Source organism: Orcinus orca, chromosome 1, assembly GCF_937001465.1.
Source record: "Orcinus orca chromosome 1, mOrcOrc1.1, whole genome shotgun sequence".
NCBI classification, from domain to species: domain Eukaryota; kingdom Metazoa; phylum Chordata; class Mammalia; order Artiodactyla; family Delphinidae; genus Orcinus; species Orcinus orca.
This window is the reverse complement of record NC_064559.1, coordinates 104466338-104485654: the sequence shown is the minus strand read 5'-3', so window position 1 is coordinate 104485654 and position 19317 is coordinate 104466338. Positions and strand designations below refer to the sequence as shown.

The window sequence follows — 19317 nt, the reverse complement described above, 5'->3', positions numbered from 1 at the left end:
CAAGGGACTGCAAAAGGCCTTAAGGAAAAACTATACAACCTCTTTTTTAGATATAAGCAAACTATAACCCAGACAGATGACATTACTAATTCCTAGAGCAGGAAGAAACCTAAAAAAAAGCCTATATCTGTGAGACTTAGGAGCTAGAGAATTGATATTTCGTGATTTAAGCAAATCCAGGGGAAAACATTGTCAGAAGTAAGTGCTTTTGCTTTTATTAAAGGATTTATTACAAATATGCGTGTAAATAATTTATACACAACTTCAAAAATGTATTGTTTGCTGAAGACCTAAAAGGAGTCTTTTTGTTCATTATAAAGTTCAGTAAGTTCCCTGCATAAAAGAATGAGTTCCAGGGCTTCCCTGGTGGCGCAGTGGTTGAGAATCTGCCTGCTAATGCAGGGGACACGGGTTCAAGCCCTGGTCTGGGAGGATCCCACATGCTGCAGAGCAACTAGGCCCGTGAGCCACAACTACTGAGCCTGCGCGTCTGGAGCCTGTACTCCGCAACGAGAGGCCGCGATAGTGAGAGGCACGCGCACTGCGATGAAAAGTGGCCCCCGCTTGCCACAACTAGAGAAAGCCCACGTACAGAAACGAAGACCCAACACAGCAAAAATAAATTAAAAAAAAATATTCCATTCTGAAAGCACGTTCATAAGTCCAATTTGTTCGTACATCCAACAAAACCCAATTCACAATTGCTGTACTGTAATCGGTTTGTAATACTTTTCACACAGTAATACATAACAAAACATTTTGAATCTTACAGTACAGTACCTTGAAAAGTACAGTAGTACAGTACAACAGCTGGCATACAGGGGCATGTTTGCATCTTTGAAAGTTCTGAACTTGAAGGTTCGTCTGTAGGGGGCTTACTGTACTCATAGTGAGACTTAATCCTTGTTTTAAGTCTTAACTCCCTGTGCTTCAGGGTGGTGGTGGTTTTTTAATTTATCTGATCCCGTACTGTATTAAGCATTGTGCTCGATATGCATTGCCTCCTTTATCAGAACAAATTTATGAGGAAAGTAGATTTTAGAGGTGAGAAATCTGAAGCTAAGAGTAAATCTGAAGCTAAGAGTAAGTAATTTGCTCCAAGGTTATGGCTAGTAAGTGATGGAGTTTAATTTGAACCCAGGTTTGACTAGAACCCAAACTTAGTCCCTACACATGCTGCTTCATTTGTGAAATAGGTGGTAGGGACAGATGTGTTCTTTCAGATGAATGCTAGACTCAGAATAGTTCCTATCTTGGGATGCTGTTATCACTTAGAATACATTGTGAACTTTAGTAATTTCTTTCATAATCTGAAGTTATATCTTTAGTTAACGGCAGTTATTTGTCCTCTGTAGCGTTCTGGAGAGAACTTTAAAAGTCATTTGGAATTTATCATGGAGAATTAAGTGAAATGATCAAGGTAGATAATAGCTTTCTTTGTTAAAAAATACAAATATAAAGTTACTGGACTGATTTGTCCTTCCTATATGTGGCTTACCTTGATGAATTTCCAGAAATATCTTGAACAATGGCAATATCATTGTAATATAGGTACCAAATAATTGTTTTTGGATAAAACAATTCAGTCATAACTAACACTGTTTAGCAATCAGGGTGCTTTTGCATGTTATCCAATGCAATATTCTGTAGTTAACATACATGTAATTTTATTCAGGGCAGAAAATGCTACTGTTCAAAAGATTCTATCCAGTTGGAATGATCAGGGAAGTTTGCCTGAAAGAGGCAATTTAAGATAGTTCTTGAAAGATAGGTAGAATTTTGGTAATAGAAGAGGATATTTTAGGCAGAATTAATTATAAATAGAAAATTACAGGATATATTTAAGGAAAAGGAACAGTTTGGAGCCCAGGGAACCTTGGAGGAAAGGCATTTGGGATAATACTGGGAAGTTAGATTGGAACCATCATGCAGGGTCTTAAAAGTTAGGGCTTTTACTTAACTTGGTACATAACAAGGAAGAAGTTTTTTGGTTTTGTTTTTTGAGTAGGGGAAAACTAGGAGATTAGTCTGGTAATGTATATAAGCTGAAGAGATATACTAGGAAGCTGATCGTGATGCTGTTGATATGTAGAAAGGTGATAATCTTTAGGTAGAGGGCAAGGGGAATGAAAAGAAGGGAATTCACGCAAGAAATATCTAGGTAGAAGTCTACAAGATTTGATAACTAGTTGAAGGGGTAGAATCAAAGATAACTAGGATATCCAACTTGAATAAATCTTAATGCAGGTGATAAATTTAATCTTTGGGAGAGAATGAGCATAAAAATGAGAGAAGGGCTAAAAATGGAACTTTGGCAAACACAAGGGGGTAAGAAAACTAGCAATGGGCGGAGAAAGGATCCATTTAGTGGGATCTGATTAATGATTGTATATTTAACAGAAGCAAAGGGAAATGAATTTTAAGAAAGATTTAAGTATAATAAATAATAGCTGACATCAACATCATCAAGCCTTTACTAAGCCAGGCACTACTTTAAACACTGTGCACACATTAACTCATTTAATAATTATAGCACCACAGAGAGTAAATTGCCAATGGTAAGTGGCAGTAAAGTAAATTGCCACTCGCAAGTAAATTGCCAACGGCAAGTGGCAGAGCCTGAATTTGAGCAGTCTGGTTCTAAGTGTCTTACTCTAAACCATTGCACTAACAGAAAAAGCTGAAGGCTGAGACTGTAAACAGTGCACTGGAATTGGCAATTAATAGATCTTTGATGCTTTTTAAGAGTGTGCTTCCTCAGCACCTATTGCAGTGCCTACCTATTTCACTGAGAAAAGAGAAGCAATTGAAGAGAATTTCTGCACATTCTCACCAACACATCTATCAACCTACCTGAATCTCTACCTAGATTCTACCTTCCTGTTACAAGAAAGGAACTGTCTATGGACCTATCACCTGATCCTATCCTCTTCCACTTACTCAAGGAAATCAGCCAGCAATTGTCCCATCTCTATCCTGTATCAACTGTAGCATCTGATAATAGCTACATCATTTCCCACCTTGGAAAAAAGAAATGACCTTTTGAACCCACATTTCCCTCCAGCTTCAGCTCCATTTCTCTGATCCCATTTTATTTCTTGAAAGAGTTGTCACCACATTAACTCCACATCTCCCATTCTCTCTAGAACCCTCTCTAATCACTTCACTTCCTGGAAACAGCCCTTGTCAAGACCACCAGTGACTACTGTGTTTGCCAGATTCAGTGGTTATCTCAGTCCTCAACTTATGCAACCTATGCAGCAACACCTGACACAATTACTCCCTTCTGCTTGACAAATATTCATTACATGGCTTTCAGAACATTACTTTCTGGGTTCTCCTTCGCTGGTCATTCATTTTCAATATCCTTTGAAACTTGCTCCTTATAGCCCAGTCCTTGGTCCTCTATTCTATCTATGCTCACTCACTTCTGGGCAACCTCATCCATCTCATGGCTTTAAGATCATCTATATACTGACAATTCTTAAACTGATGTTTCCTACCAAGAACTTTTTCATGAACTTTAGACTCGCAACATCTGGTGCCATTTATGCCTCTGATACTCAAGATGTTTAACTGAAATCCCGATTTCTACTCATTTCTCACAGGACTGCTCCTTCCCCTTTCCTCCCCTAGTCCGTCTGAGAAAATGGCAATCCATTCTCCGAGGGAACAATATCACCCCACACGGAGAAAAAGTTGGCTCTTGGGGGATGAAAAAGTCTTAGATATTACAATGCTTTGTCACCTTCCAAAGCTCAACTCTACCGAACAAAATCTTACACATTTAATTTCTCTCATTTTCTTGGGTGTGACACAAGCAGCAATGACAGTGAGTTCATGGAAGATACAAAAATTGTATGCAAAGTCAGTAAGCCCGTGTGCCACAACTACTGAGCCCGCGTGCCTAGAGCCCGTGCTCCGCAACAAGAGAAGCCACTGCAATGAGAAGCCCGCGCACCGCAACGAAGAGTAGCCCCTGCCTGCCGCAACTAAAGAAAGCCCATGCACAGCAACGAAGACCCAACGCAGCCAAAAATAAATAAATAAAATAAAGTTAAAAGTTCACTAAATTTTTTTAAGAAATTAATTTTTCAATTATTTTACTTCTGCTGGAAATATAACAGTTTTGAATGATTTTTTAAAAACTCATTCCCAGGCTTCCCTGGTGGTGCAGTGGTTAAGAATCCGTCTGCCAATATAGGGGACACGGGTTCGAGTCCTGGTCTGGGAAGATCCCACATGCCGCGGAGCAACTAAGCCCGTGCACCACAACTACTGAGCCTGCGCTCTAGAGCCTGCGAGCCACAACTACTGAACCCGTGTGCCACAACTACTGAAGCCCGTGTGCCTAGAGCCTGTGCTCCGCAATGAGAAGCCACAGCGATGAGAAGCCCGCTCGCGGCAACTAGAGAAAGCCCGTGCGCAGCAACGAAGACCAAATGCAGCCAAAAATAAATAAATAAACAAATAAAATTTTTAAAAAAACACTGATTCCCTGGTGGTCCAGTGGTTAGGACTCAGCGCTTTCACTGCCATGGCCCGGGTTTGATCCCTGGTCAAGGAACTAAGATCCCACAAGCCGCATGGTGTGGCAAAAAAAAAAAAAATCAAAAACCGATTTCATTGCTATTATGTATTTATATAAATTGTTAATTTACATATGTAATGCAGTGAATTACAATTTATATACATAAATTACATTAAAGTTTATTCAGCAAATACAGTTATAAAGTTAAATATTATTAGCGTTAAAATTTTTAAGTTTTGGGACTTCCCTGGTGGCGCAGTGGATAAGACTCCATGCTCCCAGTGCAGGGGGCCCGGGTTCGATCCCTGGTCAGGGAACTAGATCCCACATGCATGCCGCAACTAAGAGTTTGCATGCCACAACTAAGAAGCCCGCGAGCTGCAACTGACCAGGCACAACCAAATAAATAAATATCAAAAAAAAAAAAAAGAAGAATCATCCAATGGAAGAAAGACATCAAAATTTTTTTTAATTTTTAACAAAGATTTTAGTCACACTTAACTCTGCATTGAATAAAAAGTAAACTTCATGCTTACTCTTGTATAAAGCACAAATATACAGACAGTACATAAACAGATATACAATATAACTGTGGTATTAACATTTCATGGGGGTTGGGGGAATAGGAAAAAATACCTAAGAAGAATCTTTAGGGTCAACAGCAATGGAAAAAAAGGCTGAGAAACACTGTTCTAGTTAATCAGGTCAGAAACCTTGGTGTCATATTAGACTCTTTTTTTTTCTTCTTCTCATATTCCCCTTAAATCCATGAGCAATCCTTTCGGCTCTACCTTCAAACTATCCAGGATCTGACGCCACTCCTCTTTTTTTTTTGCCATGCTAGTAGAAGCCACCATCATTTCCTTGTCTGGATTACTCCAATAGCCTCTGGTGGCTCTGCAGTCAGTCTATTTTCAACATAGCAACCACTGTAATCTTTTAAAGAGAATGCTATGTAACTTTTCTGCTTAAAACTGCTCTGCTTAAGTGTTCCCCACCTCAAAGTTAAAAGCCAAAGTCTTTACAGTGGCCTTCCAGGCCCTACATGAACTCTCTCCCTTCACCTCTCAGATCTCATATTCTATCACTTGTCCTCTTCTCTAGCCACAATGGCCTCCTTGTTCTTCCTCTAATATATCAAGCCATTGCTGTTTTAGGTCCTTTACACTTGCTGTTCCACCTGCCAGCATGTTTTTCTCCCCCTCCCCCATATTTGCTTGGTTACCTTGTGCTCAACATTCAGATCAAGTATCACTTCCTTCCAGAAGCCTTCCTTGATCACCAAACCACCATTCCCATTCCCTTAAGGACCACACACACAACCCCTCTCTCTTCCTTACCTTGCTTCATGCTACTTCATAGAACTTATTACTCCCTGATATATTTTTTATGGTCTCCTACCAATAAGCCCCAGAAAAAAGGGATATTTGTCTATTTTGCTATGTTACTCCCCCACATCTAAAACTGTACTTGGCACAAGACGTTCAACAACTTTTTGTTGAATTAACAAATACTATACGTGAGCTTGACAAAACAGGTTCCCTGCCTCAAAAAACGTGAGTCTACTGGGAAGACGTGAAAGAATTAAAATACAATAACTGCATGTGTTCAGTGGAACAAAGAAGTCTCCAAATCTGCCCAGAGAATTTACATAGGCATATGCAATTGCACGGTTAATCTAGGTTGTGCTAATCAATGTAATAATAAATATCTAAGGCTTTTGTAAACTATAATGTATTATGCAATTGTGAGACTGTAACATATCTGGCGAAGGTGAGATCACATCTTGCCTTTTATTGTTTCCGCGTCTCGAAAATTCTACGGGGAAAATTTTCGTTTCACTTCATTTACTTCCTCTTCCTATAATCCAAAAAGTCAAGTGGCTGTGAGTGTTAATGTCCCAAGGGAGTGTAAAAAATTGTTTGGTCTGGGAGTCTGCGTAGTGACTGGCTCGCTGGAGCTGGCGCATGCGCATCCTCTGAGGCACTGCAAGATGGCTGCTAGCTACTTTGTGGCGCGTCGGTGCCCCGAGGAATTAGCAGCGGCGGCGGCGGCGGCAGCTGCAGGTGCCAGAAAATAACAGTGGCCGCTGAGCGGTGGGAGTTTCTCGGCCCTGCTGTGTGAGCTGGACAGCCCCAAGGGAGACACCTCGCTAGGAAGCAAAACGCGGGGCGGAGCGGTGAAGCCCCTCCCCCAACCTCTCCTTAGTTTGACCAACTCCCTCTCCCACCCTTCTCTCCCCGTTTTTCCTCCCAGGCCGCTACGCGCTGGCCTGCTGCGCAGGCGCACGAATACTCGAAGCGCCTCCTTAGCCCTTGGGGCTTGTGGGCTTCTGCGCGCGCTTCCCGTTCTTCTCCCTTGATTGGCCAGATTGCCCCGCCATCACACCTCCCTCTGGTTTTTCTAGGTTGAGAAGGAAGCAGGGGGGCGGGGCCAAGCAGCGCGTGCGCGATCGTGTTGCTGTCCCTTTGCTGCTATTGCGTTGCAAAAAAAATCCTGACTAGGTAGCCTTGGGCCTTTCTGTGCTAGAGGATCTAAAGGAGAAAGATTTCTGCAACTGAAGGGGCAGTCGGGTAGTATTAACTTTAAGATATTCATGCCCGCTGTTAGAGGAGTGTGGGGAACGGCCTTAAGCGTTGAGAGCCGAAGAGTATAAAACCATTAATTTCCGGGCCAGGCGTTTAGAAAGGCTTTGTAGGACCTGTTTTCTGCGCAGTTCTTCCGTGATTACTGACTGGTTTAAACACAATCCCTTGAACAATTCCGATAAACCGTCGAAATCCGCAGCCCCTCTTTGCAGCGTGTAGGAGCCGCCAGCGTGCCCAGCAGCTGGTCCTCCCGTCCTACCTCCAGAAGAGCCTAGCGCGTGCACCATCCCCACCCCCTGGCCCCCCTCCCCACCTGCGGCTTTCACGCACTCGCAGTGATTGTTTTGCCCGCTCCCGCCGCCGCCGCCGCGGCCGCCAGAGGAGCAGCAGCGCTTGTGCAAACCGGGAAGATGGCGGCCGGCGGCGGCGGAGGCGGCAGTAAGGCCTCCTCCTCGTCGGCCTCTTCGGCAGGGGCTCTGGAGTCCTCGTTGGATCGAAAATTCCAGTCGGTAACTAACACCATGGAATCTATTCAAGGCTTGTCGTCTTGGTGTATAGAGAACAAGAAACACCACACTACTATCGTCTACCATTGGATGAAGTGGCTCCGGAGATGTGAGTGTTGGGGGGTGACTAGGGAAGGGAAGACTGGGGATGGAAGGAAATACTACCCGAAACGCTTAGGGTTTCCCTGTGGAGCCGCTGCATTCGGTTGGGGTTGTTCATATTAAAGCTTCGACCAGAGTGTACTCAAACTCAGACCCTGTTCCTAGCCGGGATTGTCCTGAACTGCAGGAGGCTCATCATTTCTTGGATTTTATAGCGACTGACTTGGTGTGACCTTGGGCCGTTGGGCCCAAATCTGTTGAGATTCACATGTTGTTTCAGAGCTTTGTAAGGTGATGTTGTTTTTACTGAACCTTCACAGAAATTGTTGCGTCCGTTTATTTCTTATAGGCCCTGACGTGTTAATGATTTCTTGTTTTCCTGGTGATAGACACGCTATGGTTTAAGCAGTAGTAAATGCACCTACTTCGCTGGAATATGTGGGACCATTCTATTTTCCACTGACCTAAAACGTGTGATGTGTAATAAGAAGGGCCTTACCTAGATGAAGAGGTAACGTGAGCTCCACATAGAGCTGAGGCGACCACCTGAGAGGTTTTTGTAGCTATGTTTGCTGCAGTAAAATACAGGCTTCTTGATACTGACCGGAAACAACCGTAGTCAGTATCGCCACTAACACCATAAAATGGAAAACATACCCGGCTACTTTTCAACCAGTTCAGATACCTTTTTAAAGAATAGGAATTGGTTTCATAGGTAATCAAAACAAAGAATCAGGAAGTGTGCTTTTTGAATAGGTACTACTTTTTTACCCCAGTTAATTGCTTTTTTGTCTACATCGTGGAGTTTTTTTTCACTTTGCTGCGTTACTGCAGAAAAGAGGTCTGTTAGACTGTCAGGAAGCATGGATTGCAGAAAATTTCAGATCGTTTAGGACAAAGTGTGGAGAAGTCATTTGTTGCTTCCTGCTGAGAAGAGAGGGTTGACCCTAAATCCATGTATATCTATTTGAATTTTAGGTCTGCTTCCTGTCTATGGCACGTCACCAGTGAGACCCATCATTCACTTAATTCTTCTTATTCCACTTTTGCTATTGCCCCTATAGTGTTTTAATTTGTGTTTACTTTTAGGGAACAGATGGATAAAATTTACAAAATCATAGACCCCAAACTTCAAATCATTTGTGTATAAAGTTATTGTTGGGAGAGATGTTTTGTGGCTCTTTGAATAATATATGCAGAAACAGTTGTATAACCAAGGCAGGATTACCTATATTTACCAATAGCAGATCAAAGTTACTTTCTTTCCAAGAGGTAAAATTAGAACATACAATATCAAGTACCAGTCATTATCAAAGACTCACATAGTAAGTATCTAGTATGTACCCAGCCCTTTGTCATTTACAATATATCTAGTATCTCATTATACCTTAAACTAACCCTAAGAAGTAGATTTTTTAATAATTGATTTACAGATGTGGAAACTAAGCCTCAGAAATGTTAAGTAAGCTGCTTAAGTTTATACAGTAAAATGGTGGAGTTGGGTTTTGACTCCACCATATCAGATGACAATAGCCACATTTAACTTTGTAAAGTAATGTTTTCATGATTATTCTTTAATGTTTTTGGTATACCAGTGGTAGCAAGCAGTGCTCAAGCCTGAGGACGTATTCTCCTTAAACATATTTTTCTTCCTGTTTTAAAGCATTCTTACTTTTTCTACCTTTGGGCTCTGGTGCTTTAACTGTATGGTTACATCATTTGCAAGGATAAGTTGGTCGCCATCCCTGCCTGTGGGATTACAAATGCAATTACAATATATTTTTTACAGTCAGCGATAACGAGATACACTGGAGCCAGAATTTTTCTGCCTCTACTTTTGATATTGTGCCTGAGCTTATTTCCCTTGTTGATATTTTAAGAGTGAAAAAAATGATTGCTCTAGGAAGACAGTTCTTCATTTGAAGTGCATTATATACAGTTTGTATAGTTCAGTGCTTTTGGCTTTCTATAAACCTGATTTTTTTTTGTCTGGTGGAATGCAACTTAACTTTCTAAAATGGTTAAGGGTAATTTGTAGTTGTTTTATGTTTACGTTGAGTGAACATCGTTTATCTTATTGTAAATAAAGCCTTTTGAGAGAAATATTCAGGAGATTGTTGTTAGAATTATTTTAGTTCGAGTTTGGTTTTTAAGTCAGCTTTAGGCAAATTTGTGAAATAGGTGTCTTTGGCATTCCCAGCCTTTCTGTCCATTTTCCTGATGCCACTTTTGCTTCTCCTTTTTTTCTTTGGCATCCATTATTTAGTAACTTATATTTAGACCTCAGTGGGAGTTTAAGTGACTATGTTAACTCTTCCTGAGATATTTTCATTTTTATCCTTTATTTCATAATGTGTAATAAGAGACTTTTGTTCACTTTAAAGGAAATACTTTAGGGAGTTCCCTGGTGGCCTAGTGGTTAGGATTCTGGGCTTTCACTGCCATGGCCCAGGTTCAATCCCTGATCGGGGAACTGAGAGCCCGCAAGCTGCGCAGTATGGCCAAAAAATAAATAAATAAAAATTAAAAAAACAATAAAGGAAATAACTTAGAGAAGGCAAGTAGTCTTCCTGAAGCACACTCCATGCTGGGTTATACTGATTTTTTTTTTTTTTTTTTTTTTTTGTGGTACGCGGGCCTCTCACTGTTGTGGCCTCTCCCGTTGCGGAGCACAGGCTCTGGATGCGCAGGCTCAGCGGCCATGGCTCACGGGCATAGCCACTCAGCGGCATGTGGGATCTTCCAGGACCGGGGCACGAACCCGTGTCCCCTGCATCGGCAGGCGGACTCTCAACCACTGCGCCACCAGGGAAGCCCTGGGTTCTACTGATTTTATTCAGACTTGTTTTAATTTGTTTGATTGAAGCTTCCATTACTATCATTTTTCAAAAGTGATCTTTCTGTAGCATAAACAGATGTCATTTCTGTGCTTTAAAATCCTTCAGTGATATCCCATCGCAACAGGCTTAAAGGGTTAAACTTCTTTTTACTACAAGTAAAAGGTCTACAAGGTCCTACACCACGTGCCCTGCCTACTACCTCTCAGGCTTCTTCTAATCCTATCTTCCCATCATTTAGATCCAAGCTCAAATATTACCTCCACAGAAAGGCCTTCCCTAATGATCTTATTTCAGATGGTTCCTTCAGTTGCATTATAACACATCACTTTATTTTCAGTATATGAAATTACCTTATTTATTTGTTTATATGCTTACTGTTTATTTTCTTCCACCAGATGACAGGGCTGTGTCTTCTTTGCTGCTACATCCCCAAGCAACTAGAACAGTGTTTGGCACACAATAAGTAATCAGTAAACATTTGCCAATATAATTTTGTGAAATAGTTAATCAAGAACTTGAATTGTTTTAATTTCTGTTTATCAGAAGGCAGCGTTTATAATTTAGTAAAAGAAATGATAGGTATGGTTGTTGGCAGTTTCAAAATATGGCTCTTACATGGGCTTGATGTGCAATTTGACTAGACTGTCATTTCTGTATTTTGTTCATCTGTCCCATTTTTAATGTAACATGGAAATGAGTATGGAAAAGTAGAAAAACACAGACTTTAGAATTAGGCCCAGGTTCAAATCTTAATTCCATCAGTTAATACCTGGGCACAGTACTTAAATTGTGAGTCTCAATTTCTGATCTGTGAGTAGAGATAATTATCTCTCATAGGCTTGTTGTCTAGATTTAAGAAGATAATGCACATATTTTAGTATAGGTCCTAGCATATACATATATGTTCAGATTATTTATTATGGTGACAACGATGATGTAGATAGTCTTAAGGTCCTGACTATTCGAAATAATTACTTTGTTTTGGGAACAGTGCTGGAAATTACATTCCCAGTCAGAGGGAGATGATTTGGACCAGCCTTTCTGTAGTGAATTAGCAAGTTCTCTGAAGAACTAGTAGGACAAAATGGAAAATACTGTGTTCATGATATCTCCAAGTTGTTTTGCTTCTAACCATTGAGTGGGTTGGCCTGTTTTAGAAGGTGTATGAGAATTGAAATGAGTTTTTGAAGAAAAGGGGGTTATAGGAAAGTAGAATCATTTGTAGAACAGAAAAGCTGTTAAGATTTCCCTTCAGCTGTTTTTGGTACGAACTTTAAGTATGTACAAGATTAGAAAAGTAATAACATTCCTGCCACCACTGATCACCCCACTTCAAAAGTAGTTATCTTTTTTTAAATTAATCAATTAATTTATTTTTGGCTGCATTTGGTCTTAATTGCCGTGCGTGGGCTTTGTCTAGTTGCGGCGAGCGGGGGCTACTCTTCGTTGCGGTGCGCCGGCTTCTCGTTGCGGTGGCTTCTCTTGTTGCCGAGCACAGGCTCTAGGCGCGCGGGCTTCAGTTGTGGCTCGTGGGCTGCAGAGCGAAAGCTCATTAGTTGTGGCCCATGGGCTTAGTTGCTCCACAGCATGTGGGACCTTCCCAGAACAGGGCTCGAAGCCGTGTCCCCTGCATTGGCAGTGGCAGGTGGATTCTTAACCACTGCGCCACCAGGGAAGTCCCAGTAGTTATTTTAATGGCCGATCTTTTTTCTTCTGTCCCCTTTACTTTCCCTTCTCCTCCTCATTTGAAGCAAATCTCAGTACAGTCTGGTATTTTCTCCACAAGAGAAACTTATATAAATATGGACTGTCCAAAAAAAACCTCTTAATACAGGATTAATTTGTTGTAGTGAATTCGAAAAGTGCAATTTACTATTTTTGATGTATGGCAGTGGTTTCTCAGATCCTTGAATGGACCGTGAAGCTGGTAATAATTTTCTAGCTAACTTTTATTAAGTGCTTATTATGTGCCAGGCACTGTTCCAAGCATTTTACACTTATTAATTCATTCAATCTTCATAATTCTTTGAAGTAGTTATTGTTATGATCCCCACTTTACAGATGGGAAAACAGAGGCACTGAGAGGTTGAGTAACTTGCCCATGGTTAGAGAGCTAATAAGTGGTGGATCCAGGATTCAACCCAGTCATTCTTGCTTTAGAGCATACACTCTTAGCCACTGTACTACACAGCCTTTCCTATTCATAAAATATTTTCTACAATATTAGGCCATGCAGATTAACTAGAATATCTACATTTTGAAGCTTTGTGGGTATTTTTGTTTTTATTTTTGCTTTCTGTGGGAAAACTGATTATCTTGTATAGATTTGAAGTTCTGATAGTCATTTATAATTTTAAAAAAGGGAAAACAAGTTGAACATGTTAGTTACTAAAGTTGTTTACTTGATAAAAATCTCTAAATGTTAGGTTTTAGATAATAGAAGGATTTTTTTGGTGGCAAAAAGTTTGGGGTACCACACTGGTACCTCCATTGGTCAGTGGAGACTGAAGTCTATAATCTTGTATTTGATATTGCACAAATCTGAGTGTCTGGAACTATTTTTTGCAGCTCTGGTATCTGAAATGTAGCTATTCCTTTAACCGTTTACTTTCCTTGTAATTCATCCTTTGTAGCAGATATGTTGGCTACACATATAGAGTATAACAGTACTGCCATAGCTTTTTAATCACATATCACATGTATACAAGTATAGATGGACTAGGTACAAATTCTTACTTTAAGTTCCAAGATGAATTTTGCTTACAAATCCCTAGTTTACATTCAGTTCTTTTAACAAATATTTATTGAATACCTACTGTGCCAGGCACTGGGGACATAAGCAGGTGAATAAAATGGAGAAAAATTTTTGTCCTCTCAGAGCCTATACTGTTAGAAGAGGAGACAAGCAACAAACAAACAAAATATTAAATATATTAGAAGATAAAAAATATTAGGAGTGCTAAAGAGAAATATAAAGCAGGGAAGGGGAATACAGAGTGTTATAAGAGTTTGCACTTTTAAATTAGGTGCTAAGGGAAGGCCTCACTGAGAATGTGACATTTGAGCAGGAAGGTGAGGTATAGGCAATATAGATAGGAGAGTGTGAGAGGAGAATGTTCCAAAACAAAGAGAACAGAAAAATACAAAGGTCTTGAGGTTAGAGTGTGCCTGGTGAGTTGAAGGAACAACAAGAAAGCTTTTGTGGCTGGAAAGGAATAGTGAAAGTAAGGATTAGCAGATGAACTCAGATTATGGTGGGTGATATGGCAGGAGGGGCAGATCACAAAGAATTTTATAGGCATTTTTGGTCTTTTATTTTGAATGAGATGGGGCAGAGGAGTGATGTGAACAGATTTCTGTTTTTAAAAGATCATTCTAGTTGCTGCAGAAATAGGGATGCCGGTAGGTGGCTATTGAAGTAATCCTGGGATAAAATATTGGTGGTTTGGACAAGCTTTATAAGAAGTAATTTAATTCTAGACCTGTTCTGAAGGTAGATCCAAATGGCTTTCTAGATGAATTAAATGTGGGGTAAGAGAGGAGAGTTTTCAAGAATGACTCTGGGGTTTTCTTGGCTGAGTGACTAGAAAGAGTTGACATTTATTGACAAACTTCACTCATTTAAAGTGTACAATTCATTTGTTTTAGTATATTCACAGAGTTGTGCGACAGTCACCACAGGGTATCTGCTTAGTATGTAAATTGTCCTTAGAGCCATCAGCCTGGAAGAGATGTACTAGGTAGTAAGTGTAGATAGAGAAGTAAGTGTAGTAAGACAGAGTAATAAGTATAGATAGAGAAGATGTCCAGAGAGAAGGCTCTGGGGCATTCTGGTATTTCAGATACCTCTTTCTGCTTACTTGGTCTAATGTGTTATTGTGTGTGGTTCTTTCTGAGGTTCAAGGTAAACTTTCAGCTTCCCAAAGAAGTAATAAATCTATTTTGATCTCTTGCATATTTCTACTCTTGGGTTAGGTTTAATGGCACTTCTGGATTAGTTAGGCATTAGGTCTGTTATAATTCCCAGTTGTAAAATTATTGCACAATCAGTCTTCTCTCTGCCCTTTGGATGCCTAGGTCACCTTTTCTTCCATCCATTGCCCTAGGTTCATAGAGATGTAGATAATTTCCATGTTTTCTGACAGTGTTTCAAAACATGAGCTACCGTGATTATTACATGAGATTATTGTAATGGTGTATACTAAATGAGCCTTTTTATGTGTATTATGAGACTTTACAAGCAGTTATATTCTTCATTTAGCTGCTTTGTCTCTCAAATGCAGAAGGGTTGTATTATATACATGGCCTTAGGTGGATTTAAAGCAATATGTAAAACATACTTTTGCTGTACATCCCATAGTAAGCTAAATGTTAAATTATATAGCAAATAAACAAACCCATAAATCAAAGTGTGAAACAGTATTGACAAACTTCAAGTGATTTTGTGGTGTGGAAATATCTTGAAAATTCCATTGGAAATTTCCATTTCCAATGTAAAATTACTAATATTAACATTTCCTTAAACAGGCCACCCCAAAATTACAGTCCTGTTGGTAGAGAAGGGGTGAGTGTACGTATGTGTGTAATTTCTTAGAGAGTGGAGACTTCTGATTTTATTCTTAGTGATTTGGCTTCCTGCCTTTCATAAACTAATAAATAATAGATGCATCCAAACTCCCTTTTCTCCTAAGCTTTTGTCATTCAGTTATGATCTTTCTTAAAAATTTTATTTATTTTTTCATTAATTAATTTTTTTAACCCCCCTGGCATCAGTCATGGACAGATAAAGCCACAATTCCAAGATTCCTAACACCTTGGTCTCCGGATTCAAGGTACAACAGGCAATAGCCTCTGTCCACCAGGCAGGTGATGGAAACCAGTTTGCAAGTGTGAAGCTAGCTGGTGGGAAGATAAGGAGGGGGCTGAAGGGGCTGTGAGGCTCTTTTTTTTTTTAATTAATTAATTTTTTGGCTGCGTTGGGTCTCTGTTGCTGCGCGTGGGCCCCCTTCAGCTGCGACGAGCTGGGGCCACTCCTTGCTGTGCGCCGGCTTCTCATTGCGGTGGCTTCTCTTGTTGCGGAGCACAGGCTCCAGGCACACGGGCCTCAGCAGTTGTGGCTCGCGGGCTCCAGAGCACAGGCTCAGTAGTTGTGGTGCACAGACCCAGTTGCTCGGTGGCATGTGGGATCCTTCTGGACCAGGGCTCGAACCCGTGTCCCCTGCATTGGCAGGCGGATTCTCAACCACTGCGCCACCAGGGAAGCCCAAGTTATGATCTTTTCTTTTAATCTTTTTTTTTTCCACTTTTCCCAAGTGTTTAGTGTTCTACAGCAGTACCTTAAAATATTTTGGGTTAGTTGTTTTAAAATTTCATCTGAGAACTAAGACTACATGAGGTTTTTTAATGTGTAGAAGGAGCTCAGAGTCCCTAGTAAAAAAAAATTACTCAAAAACTTAACACTGTTGCACAAAACACCTTGACTGAGTTTCTCATCTGTTTGTCAAGGAAACAAAAAGGAGTTGGTGCTTTGTAGTGCTTTTGATTCCACTGCATCCACAGATTTTAGTTATAGAACACTGGAGAGATGCACATCTTGTGGAGAAGTAGTAGAACCTAGTTACTCCTTCTGGGAAAAGGCAACAATTCCATTTGTGCTTTAGAACATTAAAGTCTTTCTGGCTAAGATAAAGATAGTCTAAAAAAAGAAACATTGTTTTTCTTGTTCTCTTAGAAACATTGAAATAGAGGCTGTTTGATGAAAGAAATAAAATGTTTAATATGCTGGGTTTAAATTTTGGTTGCAGCCTTTTATCTTTCTCTCGTCTCTCTTCCTTCACTTCACTTGCTAGTGATTAGTTTCACTTACTTTCACCCTATGGTTCTTTGGTACCCACCACAGGTGGCTGGGGGGAGAAAGGAGATTGACTATTTCCTTTAGTGAAAGTTTCACTGTTAGAAGGGAAAAGATTTTTTAATGTTAGGCATTATAACTTACCATTTTTAATTAAAAAAAGACCCGAATGGATCCTGTGCTGTTTTTGTGTTCCCTTTACTGTCATTATAGTTTTAAAATGGTAGCATAACGCATTATTTTAAAATGATGATCTCTGTCCAAGAGGCAGTCAGTATTACTTGAGTTATTAACATTTCTTTTATAGTGTATTCCTATGTCCAAAGATACAGAATTCAGAAAATTAATTTAAGAATATTGGGTGCTTACTCTATGTAAAACTTTGTTGGGTTGCTCGCTGAAAGAGATGGAATTATAAGGAACTTAACGTTTCATAACTAAGATAAGAATTGAACAAAAATAACTTGTTCTGGGAAGTATGATAATATGAGTTTTTATATGCTGTACCAGTTTCGAAGAGTTATCACTTTTTGGTTGGAGTGAAGGTATCCATTCACTGAGCACCCTTACTAGATATCAAACATATACATACATATATATATATACATATATTCCTATAATCCTAACATAAGCTCTGGAAGGTAGGAGTTATCCCCACTTAAAATTCTTATAAACCGAGGCTTAGGGAAGTCAATTGATTATTTTGAGGAAATTGTCAGACCATTTTTATAGTATAGGAAAGGGAAACTGCCTGGTTTCAGGGTGGCTAAGCATAAGCTTAATTATTTTTCCCCCCTTGGTTTTGTTCTCTGAAGGCAGAAGGTGAGAGTGAGTGGGAGAAATACAAGAAATACGGTGGATTCAAAGCCTGAGTTGCTTACAAGTACTTTGTTATTATTTAACAATGTTCTTTATTAAGTTTCCAATCATTAATACAGTTAACTTCACAAACATTATCACTAATAGATTTAGTAATAAATAGTTAACATTTCCTGAGTTCTTATCGTGTGATCTCATTTAATATAACAATTCATGAGGTATTGATATTATGTAATTTTTATTACTTAGTAAGGCTATTAGTGATATATATGTAAAATTACGCTGGTGAAGGGAAAATAATAAAGAAAACGTTATAGATGATATAACTGAAGCACTTGAAGGCTCAGTGAGGTAAAATTAATTGTTCAAGTTTCATAGCTAGTAAGCAGTAGAGCCAGAATTAAAATCTAAGCAGTCTTGACTCCAGCGCCTACTCTCTACCTTTGTGCTAGACTGCGTTCCACTTCTTTCAAAGTCTGTTGGTATTTTGTAGTGTTCCATAGTGTGGTATATACAGTATAATGGTTCCCAAACAGCGCTTGTGCCTGTTTTCACCCAGCTTTTTTATATATTATTGACATGTAACATTGTGTAAGTTGTGATGATTAGATCATGTATAAATTGCAAAATGATTACCACAAGATGTACTTAGTAACTTTCAAGTATATAATGCCATATTGTTAACTATCGTCACCATGTTGTATGTTAGATCCCCAGAACGTATTTATCTTATAACTGCAAGTTTGTACCCTTTGACCAACGTCTTCCCATTCCCCAACTCCCTGGCTCCTGGCAACCACCATTCTACTCTCTGTTTCTATGAGTTCTGTGCCTGTCTATTTTGATGATTTCACTAAGCTGCAGAGGTGAAAAAAATTCATTAATTCGTATATAGCAATAAATTGAATACAGAAGCAGATATGAGAACTTAGCTGTCTTCTGTTGAGCCAAAACATTAGATTTTCAAGAATGTAAAACAGTGCTACTCTCCTCACTAAATTTTTTTCTCTTGCAAATATAGTTATTTTTAATAAAATATGTATAACTTATTAACTGAATGGTTTTATTATTTTTAATGAATTAATAGATATTTTAAAATTCTTAGTTTTAATTTATAATACAGTAAAGAGCATAGATGTAACTAACTCACATAAGCAAAAGCTCTTTGGGGTCTTCAGTAATTTTTAGGAGGGTAAAGGTATCCTGAAACCAAAAGGTTTGAGAATTCACTGATTTATTGGTATGTTGTACAATGACCTTTATCAAGTTTCTGCAACGTACACATCCATTGTCTCTCATCTTAATACTGTGTATTGCCCAGGGGTTACCAGATGTTATTTTATAACCATTTAATTACTGTTTTTTAGTTTGTGAGATCATAAGTTTGATAACTTCTTATTTTGCCAAATAAGGATGTAAAATACACTACCATTTATATTATCACTATCATTTTATAAATTACCACTTTATATGAAAAATTTGCCTTAATGTCCTTGTCTTTCAGGTCTTAGCTCATCTCCTTAGAGGTTGATCCCTATCGTCCTAGCCAAAGAGCCTACCCTACCCCCCTTTGCTCCTATCTATCATTCTCTTATTGCATCACCCTATTTTATTTTCTTTATATACCTTTTCCCATTATAAGATATTACCTTATTTATTTGTTTATTTACTGAGCTGCATGTCCCCTCTCACCCTCAACTAGAATGTAAGCCCATGATAGCAGGGACTTTGTTTTGCCCACCACTACATCCTCAGCACCTTGAAGATGGTGTAGAACATAGAAAGTGCTTAATGACTTTCTTATATCTGACCACAGAGCACACTTCGAGAATTGTTGCTATAGAGGTTTTACATAGTTTTGTTTACACAGATTTACATATGTAGGGGGATATACAATATTGTATAGTGGTTAATTGGCAAAGTACATGGGCTTTGGACTCCAATAGGCATTATACTTGTTACTTAACCTCTTAAAGCCTTTAAATAGGATTAATAATAATACAACATACCTTATGTGATTGTTGGTGGTATTAAAAAAGATAATTCAGGGCTTCCCTGGTGGCGCAGTGGTTGAGAGTCC

At 39.3% G+C, this 19317-nt stretch overlaps 1 protein-coding gene across 5 annotated transcripts in view; it reads left to right on the top strand.

Moving 5' to 3' along the window:
- The first annotated feature begins 6502 nt into the window (after positions 1-6502).
- RPRD2 (regulation of nuclear pre-mRNA domain containing 2) overlaps positions 6503-19317 on the top strand; it is an 85210-nt gene continuing 72395 nt past the window's right edge. For 3 of the 5 annotated variants that reach the window (XM_033415520.2, XM_004285147.4, XM_049693631.1), the window contains exon 1: positions 6504-7734. In XM_033415520.2, coding sequence (XP_033271411.1) covers positions 7530-7734 — 205 coding nt within the window. In that variant the 5' untranslated portion in view covers positions 6504-7529. Of the gene's footprint in view, positions 7735-19317 lie in introns of all 5 variants that reach the window. The other 2 variants (XM_012538859.3, XM_033415519.2) reach the window with 1 other exon arrangement.